This window comes from Rhinoderma darwinii, chromosome 11 (assembly GCF_050947455.1).
Source record: "Rhinoderma darwinii isolate aRhiDar2 chromosome 11, aRhiDar2.hap1, whole genome shotgun sequence".
NCBI classification, from domain to species: domain Eukaryota; kingdom Metazoa; phylum Chordata; class Amphibia; order Anura; family Rhinodermatidae; genus Rhinoderma; species Rhinoderma darwinii.
Window position 1 is genome coordinate 1,700,295 of NC_134697.1, and position 14,924 is coordinate 1,715,218.

At 42.8% G+C, this 14,924-nt stretch overlaps 1 protein-coding gene across 1 annotated transcript in view; it reads right to left on the reverse strand.

Annotated features, from left to right (window-relative positions):
* The window catches only part of LOC142663898 (alpha-2-macroglobulin-like protein 1), a 140,545-nt gene that overhangs the window by 28,504 nt on the left and 97,117 nt on the right, over positions 1-14,924 (reverse strand). The window contains exons 11-18 of the mRNA XM_075842737.1: positions 14,249-14,332; positions 13,657-13,833; positions 13,311-13,392; positions 11,542-11,698; positions 8,669-8,743; positions 8,235-8,397; positions 3,871-4,082; positions 2,892-3,107 (exon numbers count right to left, since the gene is read on the reverse strand). Of these exons, the coding sequence (XP_075698852.1) occupies positions 2,892-3,107; positions 3,871-4,082; positions 8,235-8,397; positions 8,669-8,743; positions 11,542-11,698; positions 13,311-13,392; positions 13,657-13,833; positions 14,249-14,332 (1,166 nt within the window). The remainder of the gene's footprint in view (positions 1-2,891; positions 3,108-3,870; positions 4,083-8,234; positions 8,398-8,668; positions 8,744-11,541; positions 11,699-13,310; positions 13,393-13,656; positions 13,834-14,248; positions 14,333-14,924) is intronic.

Consider the following 14,924-nt stretch of genomic DNA (forward strand, 5'->3'; position numbering starts at 1 on the left):
CACCATAATGATAGACATAGTTATACCCTGATCTCCATCTACACCATAATGATAGACATAGTTATACCCTGATCACCATCTACACCATAATGATAGACATAGTTATACCCTGATCTCCATCTACACCATAATGATAGACATAGTTATACCCTGATCTCCATCTACACCATAATGATAGACATAGTTATATCCTGATCACCATCTACACCATAATGATAGACATAGTTATACCCTGATCTCCATCTACACCATAATGATAGACATAGTTATACCCTGATCTCCATCTACACCATAATGATAGACATAGTTATATCCTGATCTCCATCTACATCATAATGATAGCCATAGTTATACCCTGATCTCCATCTACACCATAATGATAGACATAGTTATATCCTGATCTCCATCTACACCATAATGATAGACATAGTTATATCCTGATCTCCATCTACACCATAATGATAGCCATAGTTATACCCTGATCTCCATCTACACCATAATGACAGATATAGTTATATCCTGATCTCCATCTACACCATAATGATAGACATAGTTATACCCTGATCTCCATCTACACCATAATGATAGACATAGTTATATCCTGATCTCCATCTACACCATAATGATAGACATAGTTATACCCTGATCTCCATCTACACCATAATGATAGACATAGTTATACCCTGATCTCCATCTACACCATAATGACAGACATAGTTATACCCTGATCACCATCTACACCATAATGATAGACATAGTTATATCCTGATCTCCATCTACACCATAATGATAGACATAGTTATACCCTGATCTCCATCTACACCATAATGATAGACATAGTTATACCCTGATCTCCATCTACACCATAATGATAGACATAGTTATACCATGATCACCATCTACACCATAATGATAGACATAGTTATACCCTGATCTCTATCTACACCATAATGATAGACATAGTTATACCCTGATCTTCATCTACACCATAATGATAGATATAGTTATATCCTGATCACCATCTACACCATAATGATAGACATAGTTATACCCTGATCTCCATCTACACCATAATGATAGACATAGTTATACCCTGATCTCCATCTACACCATAATGATAGACATAGTTATACCATGATCACCATCTACACCATAATGATAGACATAGTTATACCCTGATCTCTATCTACACCATAATGATAGACATAGTTATACACTGATCTTCATCTACACCATAATGATAGATATAGTTATATCCTGATCACCATCTACACCATAATGATAGACATAGTTATATCCTGATCTCCATCTACATCATAATGATAGACATAGTTATACCCTGATCACCATCTACACCATAATGATAGACATAGTTATATCCTGATCACCATCTACACCATAATGATAGACATAGTTATATCCTGATCACCATCTACACCATAATGATAGACATAGTTATACCCTGATCTCTATCTACACCATAATGATAGACATAGTTATACCCTGATCACCATCTACACCATAATGATAGACATAGTTATATCCTGATCTCCATCTACACCATAATGATAGACATAGTTATACCCTGATCACCATCTACACCATAATGATAGACATAGTTATATCCTGATCACCATCTACACCATAATGATAGACATAGTTATATCCTGATCACCATCTACACCATAATGATAGACATAGTTATACCCTGATCTCCATCTACACCATAATGATAGACATAGTTATACCCTGATCTCCATCTACACCATAATGACAGACATAGTTATACCCTGATCACCATCTACACCATAATGATAGACATAGTTATATCCTGATCTCCATCTACACCATAATGATAGACATAGTTATACCCTGATCTCCATCTACACCATAATGATAGACATAGTTATACCCTGATCTCCATCTACACCATAATGATAGACATAGTTATACCATGATCACCATCTACACCATAATGATAGACATAGTTATACCCTGATCTCTATCTACACCATAATGATAGACATAGTTATACCCTGATCTTCATCTACACCATAATGATAGATATAGTTATATCCTGATCACCATCTACACCATAATGATAGACATAGTTATACCCTGATCTCCATCTACACCATAATGATAGACATAGTTATACCCTGATCTCCATCTACACCATAATGATAGACATAGTTATACCATGATCACCATCTACACCATAATGATAGACATAGTTATACCCTGATCTCTATCTACACCATAATGATAGACATAGTTATACACTGATCTTCATCTACACCATAATGATAGATATAGTTATATCCTGATCACCATCTACACCATAATGATAGACATAGTTATATCCTGATCTCCATCTACATCATAATGATAGACATAGTTATACCCTGATCACCATCTACACCATAATGATAGACATAGTTATATCCTGATCACCATCTACACCATAATGATAGACATAGTTATATCCTGATCACCATCTACACCATAATGATAGACATAGTTATACCCTGATCTCTATCTACACCATAATGATAGACATAGTTATACCCTGATCACCATCTACACCATAATGATAGACATAGTTATATCCTGATCTCCATCTACACCATAATGATAGACATAGTTATACCCTGATCACCATCTACACCATAATGATAGACATAGTTATATCCTGATCACCATCTACACCATAATGATAGACATAGTTATATCCTGATCACCATCTACACCATAATGATAGACATAGTTATACCCTGATCTCCATCTACACCATAATGATAGACATAATAATATCCTTCTCGTTATTTACACCCCTGACCTCCAGCGCTTATTCATGAACCAGTTATTTTTTATATAACCTTTGTCTATACCTGCATAATTACGGTTCCTGTTCCAGATACGGTCACTGTGTACTCCCCCGGGATTTCCGGCAGTGGTTCCTTCTGCAGGAGTAGGCGGTTGCTGTTGTCTATTTGGAAGCGACGGTGGAAGCCATTCACTGTGGTCACGTCTACTGTCAATTCTGCTGCTTGAGTGGAAGTAAGACTTGCAAACTTTGCCATAGCTTGAAGTGCCACAACTGTGTCCTGAGGATAAAAGACAAGAAAACTGCTCAAACACAAGGTGTGCAGGAAACAATGTGAAATACATGTGGAGTATCGTTATACTTATATTCTGTCTCCATTATTGACCTTGGGGTATAATATTATTGTAATTAAGGCATGATGAGTATTTCAGCCAATGAGGAGATTTCCATTAACAAGAATCTTCATATCTATGGACTCCTTATGTCAACATGATGAGTGTAATGGACTGATGGCACAGGCAACATGCACAACACATTCATGGTCGAAACGAAGTGCAGCTGCATTGACATTGAACCAGGAACCTGCTCCAATACTTCTAGAGATGAGGTTTAATCCAAAGTTTAGGAAACAGTTCCCTACTTCATGCCAGAGGCTTAGAAAGATCTTACAAAGTCATTGACCTGGATCGACACTTGTGATTGATGATCTTAGTAAACATGTTCGTCCTTGAGGACAATGGTCCTCAGAAGTTTAAGATCTTTCATGCATCACTCATTAGTTTTACTATTTTATTTGCAGTAATTATGTCTGTATGAACTTAATTTGACATGAAAATAATTGAGAATTTGCAAGATGTAGAATGCAAAAAAAATGCTATGGTTGTTTTGGCGGAGAGGACGTTGTAGAAACTCAATAGAGAACAGGCTGCTAAAGCCCAAACAGAAAGTGCCAAGGTCCAAATCTCAGCTTTGGTCTTCCCTTTCTCACAATTTGTTTGGGTATTGGAATATTAGTTTCATACATGAGATTCACTGCTACAGACCTGTGTGGAGCTGAAGCCGCCATTCGCATTCTGTTGTTTACATAACCAGCGTACGATTACCGCCATATCTCCAAGTTCTTTCATAGTTGGCTTTTCGCTAGATGCCAAGCTCAAAAGGACATAGGCCGTCATCTCCACATCCACGGAGTTTGGCTTTGACCAATACGATTCGGAAGGGGATTTGGTCTTATCGGTCCAGTACATTAAACCATCTGCAAAGTAAATTGTCAGTACTTTACTTTAAGGCTATTTTCAGATGGTGGATTTAACTTGCCTGGTCCAGCCGCAAAATCCACCGTAGAATTATTGCTGCCGTCAGGAGGAAGATTCCTACTCCCATGCACTTCAATGGGAGGTTTGGGTGGAATCCGCCCGAATGTCAGGCAGGACGAAAAAAATCAGCTAGCGGCAAAAAGAAGCATCCGCCTCCAATTGAAATGAATGGGAGGTAAAATTTTGCAGCGGAATACGCATTCCTCCATGTGAACATAGCCTTAGACTTAAATATTCATATGGATACATTTTATACAAAAAGTAACTTCATTTGTCGCCCTGCACCAAATGACCAGGATTTGGCGATTGTCATTACTTGTTTTATTGACCAATGTCGATCTAGAAAATAAAAAAGGTTAAATAGATGAAGGAAACATAATAAATAGAACCGAGAGATTTACTGCAATTTATGTCGACAAAATTGAAAGCTTCTTCCCAAGCCTAAAACACGTCAATGGAGACGTAATCTCATGTATAGCAGATAGACAACATGGACTGAAAGGACCCAGATTACAAATCAAAGGGGTTACAAGTCAAGAAGTCACTGTATGTAGAATACCACAAGGAAGCCGGGAAAAAAAAGAGAAATCTACAGAGAATATTACAGATAAATGATAAGAACTAAACTTTGGGAAAGCAATTACTACAGTTTATATAAAGATATAATTGCCATAAACTGCAGAGTCGCTGTATACTATCATTACATTACTTTATATTCCAGAGCTGCACTCACTAGTCTGCTGGTGGAGTCACTGTGTACATACGTTACTTATCCTGTACTGATCCTGAGTTACATCCTGTATTATACCCCAGAGCTGCACTCACTATTCTGCTGGTGGAGTCACTGTGTACATACATTACATTACTTATCCTGTACTGATCCCGAGTTACATCCTGTATTATACTCCAGAGCTGCACTCACTATTCTGCTGATGGAGTCACTGTGCACATACATTACATTACTTATCCTGTACTGATCCCGAGTTATATCCTGTATTATACACCAGAGCTGCACTCACTATTCTGCTGGTGGAGTCACTGTGTACATACATTACTTATCCTGTACTGATCCTGAGTTACATCCTGTATTATACCCCAGAGCTGCACTCACTATTCTGCTGGTGGAGTCACTGTGTACATACATTACATTACTTATCCTGTACTGATCCTGAGTTACATCCTGTATTATACTCCAGAGCTGCACTCACTATTCTGCTGGTGGAGTCACTGTGTACATACATTACATTACTTATCCTATACTGATCCTGAGTTATATCCTGTATTATACTCCAGAGCTGCACTCACTATTCTGCTGGTGGAGTCACTGTGTACATACATTACATTACTTATCCTGTACTGATCTTGAGTTAGATCCTGTATTATACTCCAGAGCTGCACTCACTATTCTGCTGGTGGAGTCACTGTGTACATACATGACATTACTTATCCTGTACTGATCCTGAGTTACATCCTGTATTATACTCCAGAGCTGCACTCACTATTCTGCTGGTGGAGTCACTGTGTACATACATTACATTACTTATCCTATACTGATCCTGAGTTATATCCTGTATTATACTCCAGAGCTGCACTCACTATTCTGCTGGTGGAGTCACTGTGTACATACATTACATTACTTATCCTGTACTGATCCTGAGTTATATCCTGTATTATACTCCAGAGCTGCACTCACTATTCTGCTGGTGGAGTCACTGTGTACATACATTACATTACTTATCCTGTACTGATCCTGAGTTACATCCTGTATTATACTCCAGAGCTGCACTCACTATTGTGCTGGTGGAGTCACTGTGTACATACATTACATTACTTATCCTGTACTGATCCGGAGTTATATCCTGTATTATACTCCAGAGCTGCACTCACTATTCTGCTGGTGGAGTCACTGTGTACATACATTACTTATTCTGTATTGATCCTGAGTTACAGCCTGTATTATACTCCACAGCTGCACTCACTATTCTGCTGGTGGAGTCACTGTGTACATACATTACATTACTTATCCTGTACTGATCCTGAGTTACATCCTGTATTATACTCCAGAGCTGCACTCACTATTCTGCTGGTGGAGTCACTGTGTACATACATTACATTACTTATCCTGTACTGATCCCGAGTTACATCCTGTATTATACTCCAGAGCTGCACTCACTATTCTGCTGGTGGAGTCACTGTGTACATACATTACATTACTTATCCTGTACTGATCTTGAGTTAGATCCTGTATTATACTCCAGAGCTGCACTCACTATTCTGCTGGTGGAGTCACTGTGTACATACATTACTTATCCTGTACTGATCCTGAGTTACATCCTGTATTATACCCCAGAGCTGCACTCACTATTCTGCTGGTGGAGTCACTGTGTACATACATTACATTACTTATCCTGTACTGATCCTGAGTTACATCCTGTATTATACTCCAGAGCTGCACTCACTATTCTGCTGGTGGAGTCACTGTGTACATACATTACATTACTTATCCTATACTGATCCTGAGTTATATCCTGTATTATACTCCAGAGCTGCACTCACTATTCTGCTGGTGGAGTCACTGTGTACATACATTACATTACTTATCCTGTACTGATCTTGAGTTAGATCCTGTATTATACTCCAGAGCTGCACTCACTATTCTGCTGGTGGAGTCACTGTGTACATACATGACATTACTTATCCTGTACTGATCCTGAGTTACATCCTGTATTATACTCCAGAGCTGCACTCACTATTCTGCTGGTGGAGTCACTGTGTACATACATTACATTACTTATCCTATACTGATCCTGAGTTATATCCTGTATTATACTCCAGAGCTGCACTCACTATTCTGCTGGTGGAGTCACTGTGTACATACATTACATTACTTATCCTGTACTGATCCTGAGTTATATCCTGTATTATACTCCAGAGCTGCACTCACTATTCTGCTGGTGGAGTCACTGTGTACATACATTACATTACTTATCCTGTACTGATCCTGAGTTACATCCTGTATTATACTCCAGAGCTGCACTCACTATTGTGCTGGTGGAGTCACTGTGTACATACATTACATTACTTATCCTGTACTGATCCGGAGTTATATCCTGTATTATACTCCAGAGCTGCACTCACTATTCTGCTGGTGGAGTCACTGTGTACATACATTACTTATTCTGTATTGATCCTGAGTTACAGCCTGTATTATACTCCACAGCTGCACTCACTATTCTGCTGGTGGAGTCACTGTGTACATACATTACATTACTTATCCTGTACTGATCCTGAGTTACATCCTGTATTATACTCCAGAGCTGCACTCACTATTCTGCTGGTGGAGTCACTGTGTACATACATTACATTACTTATCCTGTACTGATCCCGAGTTACATCCTGTATTATACTCCAGAGCTGCACTCACTATTCTGCTGGTGGAGTCACTGTGTACATACATTACATTACTTATCCTGTACTGATCCTGAGTTACATCCTGTATTATACTCCAGAGCTGCACTCACTATTCTGCTGGTGGAGTCACTGTGTACATACATTACTTATCCTGTACTGATCCTGAGTTACATCCTGTATTATACTCCAGAGCTGCACTCACTATTCTGCTGGTGGAGTCACTGTGTACATACATTACATTACTTATCCTGTACTGATCCTGAGTTACATCCTGTATTATACTCCAGAGCTGCACTCACTATTCTGCTGGTGGAGTCACTGTGTACATACATTATATTACTTATCCTGTACTGATCCTGAGTTACATCCTGTATTATACTCCAGAGCTGCACTCACTATTCTGCTGGTGGAGTCACTGTGTACATACATTACATTACTTATCCTGTACTGATCCGGAGTTATATCCTGCATTATACTCCAGAGCTGCACTCACTATTCTGCTGGTGGAGTCACTGTGTACATACATCACATTACTTATCCTGTACTGATCCTGAGTTATATCCTGTATTATACTCCAGTGCTGCACTCACTATTACCTCTTGTGTCATTGCAGATATGATCACCATTGTAGATATTAGAGTAGAAGGCTTTAGATCAGATGCAGATAATTTGATATTTACCTGATTTGGTGGCTTGTTGGTACAACTTCTGCATGGCAGTTTCTCTGTTTTGGGAATCCTTGGCCAGTGTGAATGCATAAGCCTTCAGTGCCAGTTTGTAGAGGCTGGCATTATCCAGACTCTCCATCCTAATACAATGCAGGGCTTTCTCCACAATAGGATCCTATAGCAGAGAACAAACAGCTGTTTGGACATTTTTGGACCTCAGTTACATTGGCTAAGGGGGAAATAACATTGTTTTTGGGGTGTGCAGAGTTTTGCAGTACAGTTCAGCAGATTATTTGTGGCCCAATGTGAACTTTGCCTTATACAATAAGACATTGTGATATTATATTATATGGGGAGAACTTATATACCCGAGGGGACTGAAGTGGGAAATCCATCAAATCATTCATTCAAATGTAGAATTGTAAGATCCGTGATTTTAAACTTACACTGGACTGTGTGCCGGACTCCAATAAGCCGGCTACAACGTATGAAGATAGAGAATTCTCATCATCCACACCGCCCTGAAGGAAACCAATGAAGGAGTAGTTATATCATAAAAGCTGCAGCTATATTGACCAGGTGACATTTAGAACCATTAAAAAAAATATCCTAGAAAATGTAAACAAACGTAACATAAATCGGTTGTAATAGTCGCCAAATTCCGGTTTTATATAATGATTTTACTTTTTGTATTTTTACTACATACTTTGTATAGAAAATGACTGAACTGATTGAATAGGATTGCTATATACCGTGAGATAGAGGGTACTACGCATACTTATAAAGGGGGACAATGCCCCAAAATGGATGAACAGATATAATGGACATTTTAACGTGTATAATTCTACTTCCTGCAATGTGACGAGTTGGACATGCTGTGACGTTGAGGTGGACATGCTGTGACGTGGAGGTGGACATGCTCTGACATTGAGGTGGACATGCTGTGACGAGGTGGACATGCTGTGACGAGGTGGACATGCCGTGACGTTGAGGTGGACATGCTGTGACATGGAGGTGGACACGTGGGGACGTGGAGGTGGACATGCTCTGACATTGAGGTGGACATGCTGTGATGTGGAGGTGGACATGCTGCGATGTGTAGGTGGACATGCTGCGACGTGGAGGTGGACATGCTGTGACGTTGAGGTGGACATGCTGCGACGTGGAGGTGGACATGCTGTGACGTGGAGGTGGACATGCTGTGACGTGGAGGTGGACATGCTGTGACGTGGAAGTGGACATGCTGTGACTTGGAGGTGGACATGCTGTGATGTGGAGGTGGGCATGTTGTGACGTTGAGGTGGACGGACATGCTGTGACGAGGTGGACATGCTGTGACGTGGAGGTGGACATGCTGTGACGTGGAGGAGGACAGAAATGCTGTGACGTGGAGGAGGACAGAAATGCTGTGACGAGGTGGACATGCTGTGACGTGGAGGTGGACATGCTGTGACATTGAGGTGGACATGCTGTGACGTGGAGGTGGACATGCTGTGACGTGGAGTTGGACATGCTGTGACGTTGAGGTGGACATGCTGTGACGTGGAGGTGGACATGCTCTGACATTGAGGTGGACATGCTGTGACGAGGTGGACATGCTGTGACGAGGTGGACATGCCGTGACGTTGAGGTGGACATGCTGTGACATGGAGGTGGACACGTGGGGACGTGGAGGTGGACATGCTCTGACATTGAGGTGGACATGCTGTGATGTGGAGGTGGACATGCTGCGATGTGTAGGTGGACATGCTGCGACGTGGAGGTGGACATGCTGTGACGTTGAGGTGGACATGCTGCGACGTGGAGGTGGACATGCTGTGACGTGGAGGTGGACATGCTGTGACGTGGAGGTGGACATGCTGTGACGTGGAAGTGGACATGCTGTGACTTGGAGGTGGACATGCTGTGATGTGGAGGTGGGCATGTTGTGACGTTGAGGTGGACGGACATGCTGTGACGAGGTGGACATGCTGTGACGTGGAGGTGGACATGTTGTGACGTGGAGGAGGACAGAAATGCTGTGACGTGGAGGAGGACAGAAATGCTGTGACGAGGTGGACATGCTGTGACGTGGAGGTGGACATGCTGTGACATTGAGGTGGACATGCTGTGACGTGGAGGTGGACATGCTGTGACGTGGAGGTGGACATGCTGTGACGTGGAGGTGGACATGCTGTGACGTGGAGGTGGACATGCTGTGACGTGGAGGTGGACATGCTGTGACGTGGAGGCGGACATGCTGTGACGTGGAGGCGGACATGCTGTGACGTGGAGGCGGACATGGTGTGACGTGGAGGTGGACATGGTGTGACGTGGAGGTGGACATGGTGTGACGTGGAGGTGGACATGGTGTGACGTGGAGGTAGACATGGTGTGACGTGGAGGTAGACATGGTGTGACGTGGAGGTAGACATGGTGTGACGTGGAGGTAGACATGGTGTGACGTGGAGGTAGACATGCTGTGACGTGGAGGTGGACATGCTGTGACGTGGAGGTGGACATGCTGTGACGTGGAGGTGGACATGCTGTGACGTGGAGGTGGACATGCTGTGACGTGGAGGTGGACATGCTGTGACGTGGAGGTTGACATGCTGTGACGTGGAGGTGGACATGCTGTGACATTGAGGTGGACATGCTGTGACGTGGAGGTGGACATGCTGTGACGTGGAGGTGGACATGCTGTGACGTGGAGGTGGACATGCTGTGACGTGGAGGTGGACATGCTGTGACGTGGAGGTGGACATGCTGTGACGTGGAGGCGGACATGCTGTGACGTGGAGGCGGACATGCTGTGACGTGGAGGCGGACATGCTGTGACGTGGAGGCGGACATGGTGTGACGTGGAGGTGGACATGGTGTTACGTGGAGGTGGACATGGTGTTACGTGGAGGTGGACATGGTGTGACGTGGAGGTAGACATGGTGTGACGTGGAGGTAGACATGGTGTGACGTGGAGGTAGACATGGTGTGACGTGGAGGTAGACATGGTGTGACGTGGAGGTAGACATGCTGTGACGTGGAGGTGGACATGCTGTGACGTGGAGGTGGACATGCTGTGACGTGGAGGTGGACATGCTGTGACGTGGAGGTGGACATGCTGTGACGTGGAGGTGGACATGCTGTGACGTGGAGGTTGACATGCTGTGACGTGGAGGTGGACATGCTGTGACGTGGAGGTAGACATGCTGTGACGTGGAGGTGGACATGCTGTGACATGGAGGTGGACATGCTGTGACATGGAGGTGGACATGCTGTGACGTTGTATTTGGTGACATTATATGCTCTGTGACTTAAATGGACCCTCGATTCCTTAATTTACCTTCATGCCGTTGTGTAACACCCGACCTGTGGTCTTGAAGCAACCATTGGACTTCTGTTGCGCCTTCAGCCAGTCCATGCCGTGCTTTATAACTTCCTCATCGATGAAGGTCATATCTCTGGCCTGGCTGAAGCTCTTCATAACAAAAGCTGTGAGCCTGGAGATGTAACATGTACAGACACAAGGGTATAGAAGAGATGAGGTCATAGAACAACAATTAGGATAGTGTCCCCCTACTTGGTCCTTATTTACTCCATAACAACCCTCATCTTGGGACAGGAGGTCCTATTGCCCAGATGCCTTCCTTATAAACCCTCAGAGGAGAGAAGAGCAACATGAACTCCAGGTAATCTCCTCTCCTCCTTTGTGTGAAGACATTGTAGTGAGGATGGAAAAGGAAAGTCATGTCCAGGTTCTCAACCTACATGTGACTTTGATGTTATGGATCCTCTATATTCTGAGGTCCATCTGCAACTGATAAAACTCCAATATGCATTTCCTTCCTCAAAAATATAAATCACTTTTATGACTCTCGAACATTTCATAAAAGTCTAATGGATGGAGGTCCCCCATTACTGATCCCGACAATGGGCCTGGGACAGTTCTGGTCATCATTAGAGTGGTGGCCGCCAATGGATTAAAGTATAGGATAGTAATGGAGACCTCTATTGTCTGTCACTCAAAGGTTTCTGTAACTTGAATTCTCATACACAGATACTACTTAATTGATGGCTGGACCTGGCAATGGTAAGGCGGGGAATCCGCTCTCATTGGGTAGAAATACAACCCCCTTAATATATAGTGGAATTTTTGGTAGAATTTGGGAAACATCTGGGTAGGATGAGGACTGTGCTCAGTAGGAAGAAAACTGTCTCTCTAGTGCCACCTATAGGCGACCACCCTGTAAGTCAAAGTCCAACCCCTTATAGAGTCTTGAAACATGACGGCTATCAGCCAAATCAGAGATGCCCAACTGTAGACAGAACTGCTTCGGAGTAGTTGCTCCTCATCGTTACCTTCTGGAAGACAGTGGCAGTTGAATGAAGTATAAACCCGTTAAAGGGGTTCTCCCATCAAGACCACCCCTGTCCTATTAGGGCATACAGACGGCACAGGGGAGTTAGCCAGAACGGACAGCCGCTAAGGAGGAGTAGCCAATGCAGTGGCGGACTTGGCGCGGCACCAGTCCTTTCCTAGTGATAGCAACTGATCGCCAAGGTGGTTTTAGTGTTAGAAAAGGATCGATATCCAGTTGGAAAAACCCTTTAATGCTTTCCCATCCACCGACGCACTCGCTCCCATATGAGGAATCTTAGATCTGATAATTCACGTAAAAGTAAAAACTGGCGGTTTTTCATGCTAAGAAGCTTGAAATTCTGCATAAAATAATAAGAAACTTAATGAGAAACTTCCCAATATTCTTTATTTAGGAAATTTTCGGAGGCATAAGATTTATAGGTGGAAATATATGAGCAATACAGCCGGGGCAGCGCGTCGTCCTCGCGATGTCAACCATTCAGTCATGTGACCCAATCACATAATAGCCAATTCTTTGGGCCCTGATGCGTTAAGTGCAACTGTCCATTTGTCTACAGCTTCGGAGCAGATGGACAATGTAGTCATGTGATTATGTCACATGACTGGGGGAGGGTAACGTCACAAGGGTGACCCCATCACTGGAGCAGATTCCCTATCAAGAATATGTTGGTCATTTATTTTTCTTTGAGGTCCTGGAAACAAAAATGGAGGATGGGTTGGACGATACTCACCATGTGCTGCCCTCTACATCACTATTGCCGAAGGCGCTGTACGACCCATCTGAGCGCTTATACATGAGCTGTCGGGTGTGTCCTATAAGATACGGAGCAGTGACCAAATATGTAGAAGTGTAATAACTACCTCATGCACACAGCCATGTTACGCTTTGTACACAGCCATTATAGGGCCCCCATAGAGGAGTCTGTACCCGTGTGCCTCTGATTTCATATGGAGGCATACGGAGGCTTCTCTGTCGGATTTCGTATGTGACAGCCATAAAACAGAGTTTTCTCCGAAAAGTTCAGATAAAGCTGAAAGACAATTCATAGACTTCATATAACAGGACTGTGCACTCACCCTTCTCCAGCATATCTTTGCCTTTCGCTAGGACAGTAGGGGTCAGCTGATCCGAGATCTTCAAGTACTGGAGGATGTAGACATTTGGAGCAAAACGAATCATGTTCTGCTCACCACAGCCATGCGACATGGTCAGGAGACCACCGATGTTACTCAAGGAGTTTCCCATGATGTCCCCTAGTTCAGGGAAAAGACGAAGATAAAGCAGATGGATCTCTGGATATTTATATATTTTACCTCAGTCCAGGGGAGAATAACCTAGAAACAGATCCAGATACTAAAATATATATATATATATATATATGACTTATTAGTTCATAAAGGGGGAATCTCCCATTCTGGACTCTCATATACTAACCTCTCTCTCTCTCTATGGACTGTGTAATGCTTAATTTCCCCTGTGGAGGCGCTGCAGGGAGATTAAACACTTCCTATCAGGTTTGTTCTCAGATTACAGCTGATCACTGGGGGTCTCAGCATTAGGAGACCCTGTGATCGAGTCATTGTCGAGACCCTTTCAACAGTAAACGATAGTACAATGCAGAGCTTCCCTTTAATTTGATATAGTTTTTTACTATTATTCTGTACTTACCACAAACACTGATGAAGACTTTCTCCGACCCTGGAACATATGACGATGGCAGCTCAAACTTCACCTTCTCTGATACAGAATTACCTGCAAAAATACACTGAATTGTTAGGTGAGTGTCTCCAGTTCTCAGGTCACCCTTCTGGTTGGTTCAGATGTAATTGAGAACTGATGCTGAACATTGTGGGTGTAACATTGGGGTCAATGGACTATAGATTGGACGACTGATGATGAACATTGTGGGTGTAACATTGGGGTCAATGGACTATAGATTGGACGACTGATGATGAACATTGTGGGTGTAACATTGGGGTCAATGGACTATAGATTGGACGACTGATGATGAACATTTGTGGGTGTAACATTGGGGTCAATGGACTATAGATTGGACGACTGCTGATGAACATTGTGGGTGTAACATTGGGGTCAATGGACTATATATTGGACGACTGATGATGAACATTTGTGGGTGTAACATTGGGGTCAATGGACTATAGATTGGACGACTGATGATGAACATTTGTGGGTGTAACATTGGGGTCAATGGACTATAGATTGGACGACTGATGATGAACATTGTGGGTGTAACATTGGGGTCAGTGAACAATATACTAAACAGATGAACAGTATGGATCTTAGTACGGATCATCAGGTTCAATGTATGACGGACCAGACAACT